This window comes from Penaeus japonicus, unplaced genomic scaffold (assembly GCF_977035675.1).
Source record: "Penaeus japonicus unplaced genomic scaffold, GWHDUDI00000001_assembly GWHDUDI00000015, whole genome shotgun sequence".
NCBI lineage: Eukaryota > Metazoa > Arthropoda > Malacostraca > Decapoda > Penaeidae > Penaeus > Penaeus japonicus.
The window spans coordinates 36,591,743-36,604,242 of NW_028234417.1; the positions used below are offsets into that span (position 1 = coordinate 36,591,743).

Genomic DNA, 12,500 nt, shown 5'->3' on the forward strand with positions numbered 1-12,500 from the left:
AACATAACACATATAATTCATATAAATAACATATGTAATTCATTCAGCATTGTAGAGGAAAACAACCTTCTCGACATGGGCTGAAGTACAGCATTGAAACGAAACGAAAGAGAAGAAAGTAGAGAATCTGAATTCTCGAAGAGGAGGAGGAGAAGAAGATCTAAGAAAGTAGCTAGCTACCTAAAATTTAATAGTAGTAAGAGATAAACGAAAGATGGGGGGCGTAACCCCTTGCTGGGTATATTTGGTGCTTTCCTTATGTGCTTTTGAGAATTTTGCTTTTGGGCTTTTGATTCTTTGTTGCTCGCTGGCATTCTAAGTGGGTGGGTGCGGGTTTAAATAGCTTGAATTCCCTTGTTTCCCGTGATTTATTTCGTGTATAAATAGTTACTCTTACATATTGTTCAGTTATGTATATAAATAGCATAAGATTTCTTTTGTTTTTGTTTTTGTTTTCCGTCACCATGTAGGCTAGTGTGTTCCCTTTTCGTGTTTCTCACTTGGCTAGGGTACATACATATAAATGTACATACACATACGTGTATATACATATGGCTAATTGGGGAGGATTCAAGGATGAGCTCCAGTCCAAGCCTGCAGCCAACTTGAGGACTGCAACATTGGAAGATATTGATGACGAAGTTCAAAAGTGGTACAGCGATGTTGAAGCTGCACTTAAGCATCATGTACCCAAGAGCAACCACAGGACTATCCCCCATCCAAGGCTAACACCTGAAGTAAGACTGCTAAATATACAGTCGAATCACCTGTAGCACTATGCAGGAATTCATGGATGGACACAAGACCTGAGAGCAAGATACAGAACCTTGCAAAGAGAACTCTCTAACCAATGGAGAAGAACAGCAAATGACAAGTGGGAAGAACTTGTTAGAAAAGTGGAATGGGACCGAAAAGATCCACAGTCCTTCTGGTCAGGAATAAAGAAACTGATGGGAAGAAGTGAAAGCAGTTGCAGCTACCTCCTTAACGAACAGGATCAGAAGATTCATGAAGAAGAAGAACAAGAAATCCTGTTCAGAAATTACTGGAGAAATTGTTTCCGAATTACCGAAGAAGAAGAAGGAAACTTTGACAGTGATTTCGAGGAGACCATCATAGAGGAAATAGGAAGGCACATCCACCTCCTATATCCAGAAGCTGCTTCTGACTTGACAAGAGTGGATCCCACAGATCCACTGATGACCAAGATCAGCCCCAGAGATGTCAAATTGACTATTCAGAGTTTCAAGAATAGAATTGCTCCAGGCAAAAGCAGGATCAACAAAACAATCCTGCAAAATCTTCCAAACAAGATGTTGCTGAGACTGGCAAACATATATAATGCCTCTCTCACTGCTGGTTACCTCCCTGACCACTTCAAGGAAGCGAGAATCAGGATGATTCCAAAAGCCGGGAAAAATCCAAGAAAAGTGGAGAATTACAGACCCATATCTCTACTTTGAGAAGATATTGAACATAAGATTGCGAAATCACCTGGAGATTAACGATCTGCAAAATCCCAGGCAACATGGCTTCAGACCAGGCAGAGGAACATCAACAGCCATTGAAATCATATATGAAGAAATCGCCAATGCCATGAGCGAAAGGAACCAAGTCAATGTGGTTCTGAGAGATGTGGCCAAAGCCTTCGACAAAGTTTGGCACACAGGCCTGAAACTTAAGATCATCAGGCTGAACCTCCCGACGCCCTTGACCAAGTTATTATGTGACTTTCTCGAAAGTCGAAGTGCAAGAATAGTCGTCGGCAATACAGTCGGCGAAGCAATTCCCCTCATGAGTGGAGTTCCACAGGGAAGCTGCCTCTCACCGACACTGTTCACCATATATACAGCAGATCTGCCTGAACCATCACATGGCAGCAGTCACTATATGTATGCCGATGACATCACCCAGATCATCAAGTATGAAGGGAGGTCAATCGAGATGATGGCACTCAGAACTGCCAGAGCTATAGAGACCATCAATCGATTCGAAAGACAGTGGAAGATCTCAACCAACATGAAAAAATTCCAAGTCATTCCTGTGGCCAAATTCAAGACTGCAGATCTGATAGTGGACGAGGAAGCCGTCGACTACTGCGACAAAGGAAAGATACTAGGGCTGACAATTAGCAGAAGAGGAATTCTCCCTCACATAAATGAAAGAGCACAGAAAGCAAAACATCAGCTCGGCCAGATCAGAAGGTTCCAGACTCTGAGTCCTGAAACTAAGCTCTACATTTATAAAGCCCTACTGCGGCCCATCATGGAATACCTAATAGTGCCTAACCACACCATTTCCAGAAGGCAGATGATGAAGCTACAGACTAATCAGAACCAAGCAGGCAAATGGATTCTGAATATTCACTTTCCCGAAGTAGTCACTGCACGAGAGATCCATTCAAGACTAAGGATCGAGGCGATCAACAAGAGACTCCACCATCAAGCCAGAAGAAGATGGACAAGAATCCAAGATGAGGATGAGGAGCTCTACAATCGCCTCAACGTTCGTCCAGAAGGCACACATGCCTGGTGGCCCAAAAGCCTCACCAGAATCAATGGCATTGAAGAAGTTGAGACAATGTTCACGGCATTAGGCACAGGAGACCGATAAATATGTAAGGAGGCAGTAATTAAGAGAACATTACTCAAGATCAGCAAGACAGAAGAATAGAATAGGACCTGAAAGAATTTTTTTTACAATTTTAACCCTGACCACAAGCTAACTCACAGGGCTCCACTTCAACGTCAAGCACGGCACATCATGCATAGCAGTGACAGGTGACGTGCGAGGTCGGTGAAGTGCAGCGTGAACAGAGCTTCAGAATTAAGTACTAAAATAAAATAATAAAATAGAAATAAAAATAAATAAAATAAAAATTCAAATAAATAACATGCTAGGTGTTCTGGTATCTGGCTGCCTCCCGAGGGGTTGACCCAGGGCTTTGTTCAGGTACTAAGGGCGCACATGCATTCTTTATCCTTCCTTCAGCTGTCCTTCTATCACTTGATCTTGCAAATTTCATTTCCACTCTCCCTCCAGCTCCCTTCATCACTTCCTCTTCACTTTACATATTTCCATTATTCAAGATAGTCATTGCTCGGTGTTCTGGTATCCCGACTGCCTCCCAAGGGGTTGACCCGTGGCTTTGTTCGGCTGCCAAGGCCGCACCTCCACTTTATCCTCCAACTTCCTTCTCCTGGCAGACCTCCAATAAAAAGCTAATACTCTCTTCACTGTGCTCAACTTTCTTACTCTCACTTTATCTCCCCCCAAGTTTCATTTTCACTATCTCTCCAGCTCCTTTACCCACCTCCTCTTCCGCTTTTCACGCTTTAAAAAAAAATACTATTTCCTTAATAAAGAAAGAAGAAGAAGGGTGGGGGGATATGTATATAGTATCAAATAAAATAAATCATCCTTACCCCAACCACAACCTACAATATCCAGACCACTTCCTCCCCACTCTCTTCCTCTTACTCACCCTCAAGACTGCAAGCAGACTCTAATCAACAAGATCAAGATTTCGTCACCACATTCCGACCTGGCAAGCCTCCCTGAGTTTCTAGTGGACATGACAACAAATTACAAGTCAGACAGGGAGTTTCGTCCTCCCACTACTATAACTATTACTTTCCTTAATTTTTTTCACCTTAACTCTTCATCAGACTTATCTGTCCCACTTCCACTTCGGCGGAGGTTCCAGTCCAGTCCAGTCCAATCTTTATTAAGACTTGTATAAATTCATTAGTATATGATAGAAATTGATTACCTTTCATGATCATGATGATGATTTAAGCGTCTGATAGCTTTCATTCATGACCTTAATCAAGGCCATAAAAACTTTCCACTTTTGCTAGATATTACCGTTCCGTGTTGAGTAGGGGACGGGGGGGAGAGGTCACCTAGTAAGGTCTTCCTATTCAAGAAAAGTATGTAAATCTTGTTGCTGCTTACCGTAGCCATAGCCAGGACGAGGGGGAGCGCTTGGCCATGTACCATAACCTCTTATGTACAATAATGCTTGCGCTGTCACTTCGTTTTGTCACCCAGTTTCAGCGTTTAAACCTTCAAAACATTAGCCAAATATTTGGATAGTATTACACCACCTTACGTCAACTTTCCATAATGGAAATTAGTACTTGTTACTTATCAATTTTCTGATGCTGATAGTATGCAGAAAGGCAAAGGATAATGGCTTTAGACCTATTGAAATATGTTAATTACATCAGATGAGTCGTGAAGTTTTTTCTCATTTATACTTTATATAGTACCGGAACGTGGCTGATAACATTTAGATGAAGTACTAGCTCCAGTTTTTACAAGTGTAGCAGAAATGAATCTTATGATGCTTTGTCTTCAGAAGATGCAGAATATAAAGAATTTAAAGTCAAAAGCTGTACTTCCTCCCAGCCAGAGATAAATAATTTGGCTTTAGATCCATTGAAACCTGTTAATTACATAATACGTCGTGAAGTTTTTTTCTCATATATACTTTATATAGCACCGGAACGTGGCTACAACAAACTGGAACTCCCACCGAAGTGGAAGGGGACAGATAAGTTAGACGAAGAGTTGAGATGAAGAAAAACAGTCAGGAAAATGAAGGAAAGTCGTAGTTATAGTAGTGGGAGGACGAAACTCCCTGTCTGACTTGTTAATTTTCTTGAGGTGCCATGTCCACTCAAAACCTTCAGGGAGGCCTGCCAGGTCGGAAGGGGAAAGTCTAGGTTGATTGTAGATTGTAGTAGTATTCTTGTTATCTGGAGGGTAAGTTGAAGAGGGTTGGGAGGAAGGGGTCTGGAACTTGGGGTTGAGGTTAGGAATAAGGATTCTTTATTTTTATCAAATCTTAACTTAGTAAAACAAACCAATTTTTTTTTTTTTTTTAAGCGTGAGAAAGCGGATGAGGAAGTGGTGAAAGGAGCTGGAGAGATAGTGAAAAGAAACTTGGGAGGAGATAAAGTGAGAGTTGGAAAGTTAAGTACAGTGAAGAGAGTATTAGCTTTTTATTTAGGATTGGTCTTGAGGAGAAGGAAGTTGAAGTGAATAATGGAAGTGTGTAAAGTGAAGAGGAAGTGATGAAGGGAGCTGGAGAGATAGTGGAAATGAAATTTGCGAGGAGATAAAGTGATAGAAGGAAAGCTGAGAAAGGTGGAGAAAGGAGAAAAGATAAGTTGTAAGACCAGGAGAAAGAAGTCAGAGAATAGCTTGCATGTGCACCCTTAGTAGCTGAACAAAGCCCCGGGTCAACCCCTCGGGAGGCAGCCAGAAACCAGAACACGTAGCAGGCTATTTTTTTTTTTTTTTTTTTTTTTTTTTTTTTGGGGGGGGGGGGGGGTTACATTCCTCAGCTCTGCCCACGCTGCACATCGCCAACCTCGCACGTCACCTCTCACTGCTATGCATGATGTGCTGTGCTTGACGTTGAAGTGGAGCCCTGTGGGTTAGCTTGTAGTCTGGATTAAAAGGTGTTAAAAATCTTGATTCTTGATTTCTTGATTACAGGTCCTCTTGAAGTTTACTTCTTCATTCTTGACTTAATCTTCTTTTAGTGTTCTCCTCTTCATGGTTGCCTCCTTACATCATCGGTCTCCTGTAACTGATGCTGTGAATATGGCCTCAACTTCTTCAATAACATTGATTCTGCTTGACGTGAATTCGGCAGGCATCCTGAGGCGAAATAACCTCCCTGAGATGGACCTTCCAAATGACGTGAATTCGGCAGGCATCCTGAGGGTAATGCTCCCTACAGAACCCACAGAAGCCCCCAAAGAAGCAACTGAAGAAGAAATGCCAGAACTGCCAGTTCTTGAAGAAGAAATGCCGCCACTGGAAGAGCCCTCTGCACCAGTAACCCAGTATGTGAGGGTGTTCTGCAAAGAAGCCTGGTTGTGCAAGGTTGGCCAGGTGAGCGTGCATTAAGGCAATCAGGGTTTGGACAGCCAGGTTATTGGGCATAATGGGTGGCTGTGTCTCTTTGATAGCCGTCTTGGTAATTTCGGCTGTGGCTTTGGCAGTCTTTTCGATCGTTTTCTCGACCTTTGCTGTAGCCTTTGCAGTGTTCTGTACTACTTCACTGAGTAGTCTGGACTCTTTCTGTGCTTGTACTTCTTGCTTCTTTTCTTCTACCTTTGACATCTCTTTCCTTCTGATAGGGCAGCTACCAGAGAGTGTCCTATGTTCGCCTCCACAGTTTAGGCATTTTTTTGGTGGTGTTTTTGCATGTTGTGAACCTGTGTCCAGTCTGTCCACATTCACTGCATTTTTCAGCATTCTTTTTTGTGCATTTACCCTTTGTGTGGCCATATTCGTAGCAATTCATGCATTGAATAACTCGAGTGAATCGTTCTTCTTCGATCTGGGCCGGGTTTATGGTGTAATTATACAGAATCAGTCCTTGGTCTTTGATCTTTTTTGCTGTCTGCATGTCATGGAATCGAATCTTAATTCCATGTTCTGGCATCTTATAGACTTCATCGATTTGCAGGCTGAGTTGTCTTACCAGTTCCTCTTTGATCTCTTCATTAGAGTGGCTTGTAATGTACGAGTCCACTTTTTTTACGACAAATGTCATCTTAGCTTTTGTCTCAAGGGGCATCTGGGGGTCAAAGCCTGAGTTCTTAAGCTTTCGTCGGAATTCTGGTGACATTATCTTATCGGCATCAGTCAGAGTCTTTGGCAAAACAGTGTAGCCATTCCTTGCATCAATTATTCTCAAGAAATGGATGCCATTTCCAAACATCAGAGAGTTCAGTTCCTGCTTTCGAGTCAAAGTCGGGATGCCATCTAGGTTTACTTTAATCTTGGTAGTCGAAGCCATTGTTCCAAACGCATAGCTCGATCCTACCACTGCAAAAGGTCCAAGTCCTGCCTGAGTTGTCAGATTAATTCCTATCTCTGACAACCTCTGAGGAGCCTAACCAGGTTGGCTATGTAGACGGTGTCTAACTAGAGTTGGCAGGAGTGTTAGAGTGGCCTGCCGCCGTTCCCTAAGCCTAACCAAGGTGGCAACCTCCGAGTGTTTCCTCCAGTATCCCAACTAAGGGACCCCTTTGAGACCCCGGCCTTCGCCGGGTAAACCGCAGGGTTCGCCTTCGGAAACAAACGGTGTTATCCTAACGCCGAAAAGTGGTGGTAAAGGACAGGGGGGGACAGGTGTGTGCCTACAAGGATCTCTTGTAGCACCGAGGTGCTTGGCTCGAGAGAGCCGAGTGTCAAAACCCTTACTATGAAGGGATCTCTTTTAGTATGCCAACTCCTTCAAGATGTCAACTCCTTGGCATAAGTGGTGCCCACTTGGGATTAGGTCAGGTAATCCAAGTAATTCTTCTCTTCTTGCTATAAGTGTTACCCACTTATCACTGTAGATTAAGACTCTTCCTTAAAAGAGTTCTTGTAGCTTCTTCTTCTTCTTCCTTCGAGGCTTCAAAATAGCTTCAGCTGTAGCAGGTAGGTTTGGAGCAGGTGCTGGTCACTGACTGATGTCACTGATCGGAACGTGGCTGCTAACTCAAGGCTTAGAGCAAATCAGCAATTCAGTCCTTGTGGCGCACAGGCAGTATATATAAATGTCACTTTTTAAATTCAAGCACATTCAAAATCTTTGAATTTAACTGGAGTATTTGAATATGTTTTCATACTCCTCTGCAGATCTTAAATTGAATCATAAATATTCTGTAGTATGTTTTGCACCGTGCTTCCCCCTCTCACAAACTGTAAATTCCCTTATACGGGAAACGTCACTCTGATAAGAAAGACATTACGTTACTCAGTGATTCCCCAGTATGTCTAAAGATCGTAGTACTTTCAGTATGGTAAATACATTCAAATTATCGGTCTTAGAGGTATTTGAAAAAAGGATAAAAAATATTATCCATTTTATACTTATAGTCTATTAACAAAGAAAAATAACAAGGCAAGAGATAAATCTGCATCCTGTTAAAGTTCCATCTTGATTTTCTTTTCTTGTCTTCCTTTTCTACTTCTTCTTCTTTCTTGGTTCTTCTTTTCTTCCTTGAAAAACAACAACTAATTTCCAACTTGTTTTCCTCTCCTTGCCTTGAAATCCATTCCTATAACAATTCTTATTGCGTTATGAATATTCCATAAATCTAACATATGATATTTTAGGCAAAATTATAATACAGTGTTTTTGTTATTAATCCAGTTTTAATACATAATATATACAATATATACATCCTATATTACATGTAAATTCTACTTAAATCATCTACTTTACAGGGATGTAATAACTAAAATTAAATTCCCCCATTAACAGAATTGGTTATTTTGGATATGACGCTGAACACCTAATTTCGGGTGAACACAATATATTTTTGGTCTATAAAAAACTTGACCTACACGAAAACACGGAGCGATTTTGGGTATAAATTAAGGTAGGATAGACACACTTTTATCTATCCTTAAACTGTTCTAATCTATTTTATTAACTACAGTAGTCCGTGACATCACAACTTTGGGCATTACATGAAATGATAGGAAAAATTTTCACTCTTTTCTTGAAAAAAAAACTTGGTCCATGATGGAAACTTTATGTTCGTATAGTTAAACATACAAATAGTAACTTTTTGCAAATCAGATGTTTTTTTCAAGATGCAGGGCGGTAAATTCTTTTGTAATTCATATAATGTAAAGAGAATTGTACACCTGATGTCAATTTTATATGCATTACATAAATATGACCTAGAATAAATCATTAAGAAATCATAAAAAATAGATATGATTATTAATTTAAACTGTAAGATCACTTCTTGCACCGATATCAGGGATCATTTCGCATGATAATCATAATTGTCTAATCTTAATGCAATCTAGAATATATCACTTCAAACCATGCGAACCTAAATCAATAAATATCATAAAGTAAATCAAAAGTAATGGTAAACCTACCATAAGGAACTTGTGTGCGTTCAAAGCATAGTCATTAAAACCATGCATATACTATTTGTAGGCGCGTATACAAACACACCAACTTACGTGCCATCAAAGTGAAGATGGGTAAATAATAAAATGCCTTTTTTGTTATTTGTGCACCAGATAATAAGAATACTAGTAGCCGATTACTTTCTCATTTCTGTCTTTAAAAAAAGTGCATATTCCTAGTTACAGGTCAGAAAAATCCATTAACTGACTGCAAAAACATCATACTAACAAATACTTAAGAGGACTACTTTGGTATATTATGATATGGTAATATGATTTAATCAAAATAACGATACTATCAATGTAATCGTATGATAGTGTTGTATAGTATCCCTATATAAAGTTATACAAATGTTACATCATGATAGCATTATTAATATAATATGCCAGTAAGGAAATAAAATACATAATAGATAGGTTCAGGCATTGATTCTTTAACAGATGAAAACACTACACTTGGCGGAGCGAACGGAAGTAGGTGCAGAAGCAACCTATACTTTGTATCCCTATTGATCGAAAAATCTAGTTCGGGTTTATTGAATGTATCATGGGTAACCTCCGTTCAGTAAAAATCCCAAACTCCGTTTTGAGAAATAAAGATTGTTGTTTCATCCTGCTGTGGCTGAGGTTCCATACTTTTCTGTAAGAGAATGAGAGACTGATATAACGTACTACTCTGTATATGCATCGAAAGATACTATTAAAACAAAATGTGTTGGGTGAAGGTTTACATTTATCCAGATATTTGAACAATTATTAAATCACATAATTCTACAAAATACAATAAGAATAAAAGTTAAAAGCATAAATGCATAATATTATCAGGCAAACATCTCAAACATACAGGAAAAAAATAAACCGTGTGGGGGGTAGGCTTTTTTTGTATAGCCACTGCTTCTAGTACAAATCAAACGTATACAGTCTGTAGCACACTCATGCCCAGTCCAAGACTGTTGTATTTCAGGGAGGAGGGACGTAGGTGTTAAATTTAGGAATAAAAAGCTTAGTTAAGTTCCCCCGAACGACGGGTCCGTTTTCTTTGACATACGTAATGTTTCCTATGTTCCACCAATATTTGATGTTTTTATAATTTACGCTTATTTACTACAAGAAAGACATGTTTAGTTTATGTTACACCATTTATCAGGTGTATGTATTTCCATTATGAAGACTATATATTTTAACTGCATTGAAACAGAAGTGTAAATCATTTTATATCAATATAATTCTCTGAATAAATTAGCAGACGCACAACAACACCACGTGTTCAAATAGCCAGCCCAAACAACATCTTTATTTACTGCACGAATGTGGCAAGAAAACCCCACAGTAGGAGTTCTACATACCCAAAATGGTGTGTGTGTGTGTGTGTGTGTGTGTGTGTGTGTGTGTGTGTGTGTGTGTGTGTGTGTGTGTGTGTGTGTGTGTGTGTGTGTGTGCGTGCACACATGTATATATGTATGTATATATATATATATATATATATATATATATATATATATATATATATATATATATGTATATGTATATATATACATATATATATATACATATGTATATGTATATATATTTGTATGTATATATACATATATACATATATATATATACACATGTGTGTGTACACACACACACACACATGTATATATATATATATATATATATATATATATATATATATATATATATATATACATGTGTGTGTGTGTGTGCGTGTGCGTGTGTGTGTGTATATGTGTGTGTGTGTAATTATGGTTATGGTGCCAATAGAAAACTTACAATCCGTTTGCAATCAAATTTGGAATTTCCTTCTTGTTTTAATTGATATCATCAGGTTTTGGACTCGATTGCCCCCATCAAGAGTAAGTTCGAACTACGAAAGAGAGCAAGAGAGAAAAAGTGCACCCATTGGTCACAGCTCCTCCCAAGTAGCTACAGTGCCAGCTGTATGGCTGTCAGAAATAGGAAACGTACAACCATAGCATTGCTATTTTCAACCTACCACTGATGACCTTGATTTATTATTTACAAAAGAAATATATCAACTCAGAAGTGGATAGGTTACATGATTGTGATTGCACATGACAGTCGCTAATATACTTTAGGAAAAGTACAAGATATTTGCAAGCATTGACCCTGCATAAGCTTGTGTGCAATGCGTTTGCAGAAATATTTAGCTTCTTACCTTTTCCTTATCCCTCCGGCCTTCGGTTAGCTGTTGTTCCTCTCTTGTCTTCTAAACAGAGAAAAACGAAAATTGTTATTAGATATCAACACTGCAAAACATAACGAAAGTTGGTATTATGAAAGCGTGTTGATTAAAACCAAGTACTGTGGCAGCTTGGTGACAAAACTTATTATTTAATGAAGATGCGAAGTATACTATCTGCAATGTTAGGCTTCACGCTATAGTGAAACACCTCATATTTTTTTATATTATTTGTAAAATGTTCAAAGACAGGACTGGAAGCGGAAGTGATTTCCAGAGTATCGTCTCTATAGTTGATGGTACTAGCAGCCGTATTCTTGGACGTTTTCTGCGTGTCGTGGCCATCTCATGTTCATGTTGTGTCCATGTTGTGTTCATGTCACGAAGGCGGTAATCTAGGACGCAAAAGCGTGGCACTTTTGTGTCAGCTGCTTCAGGTTTACCAACCGTTCCAAAGTTAACATGTTTCGGATGAATAGCACTGTCCAAACGACAAATTCATCAGAGAAACTACAATCATAGGTAGCACTAACAAAAGATAGTACAATTTTGGTATGAATCAGTCGTTGTACTTGTTCCTAGTTAAAGAACTGACAACCATTTCACGAACGCGCCGTTGGTAATTCACTCTACGCTCGATCAAAACAAACGGGATGAGAGGGATCGTGTGTTTATGAATAGATCTTCCTTATTTTGTCTCTGTATATACTGTACATATATGCGTATCTTTAATATATCATACATATAGATTTAATGTATACATATTTCATATAACTATATAGTTTAACTTTACGTTCCTGACAACTTTTACCATTCATTTAACTTCACTCTCCTTCGAAAAGTCCGCCAAAAGGTAAACAAACTCAAAATCAGCAGAGAATCCATGTTTTCCTAAAAGTGTTTGTAATCCAAGTCTAGGACAATGATGCCTAATATATCCAATATAGATATTATTTTCCAAACGTAGTATGCTCATATAAAGTATTGGTAAGAAAAAGTATGATAATAATATAATTTTTTTCACCTGTGTAACTATCGTGACAAGCCTACCCCCTCAAAGACTATATATGAAAGATAGGAAAGCTTCCAAAAGGGCTGTGAGCACCAACGATCAGCTGCTAGTGTGATATCTGAACAATAGATGGCGTTGTGTCCAAGTTGTGTCGTCTGTTTGTTTACTCTTATGAAACTTCACTTTTTATTCAAAATGGTCTCAAAGGGTATACCATGTGTCGTGTGCCATGTCACAAAACATGAACGGCCAGAATTGGTTTTTCACACATTTCCGAAGAACAAGAAAAGGTGTATTATTTAGTAATTGACGATTAATAAAGAGATATATCATGTC

At 39.1% G+C, this 12,500-nt stretch overlaps 1 protein-coding gene across 2 annotated transcripts in view; it reads right to left on the reverse strand.

Moving 5' to 3' along the window:
- Positions 1-7,865: 7,865 nt before the first annotated feature.
- LOC147470441 (uncharacterized) overlaps positions 7,866-12,500 on the reverse strand; it is a 34,453-nt gene continuing 29,818 nt past the window's right edge. For both annotated transcript variants that reach the window (XM_086544863.1, XM_086544864.1), the window contains exons 6-7: positions 11,129-11,179; positions 7,866-9,586 (exon numbers count right to left, since the gene is read on the reverse strand). In XM_086544863.1, the coding sequence (XP_086400989.1) occupies positions 9,509-9,586; positions 11,129-11,179 (129 nt within the window). In that variant the 3' untranslated portion in view covers positions 7,866-9,508. The remainder of the gene's footprint in view (positions 9,587-11,128; positions 11,180-12,500) is intronic.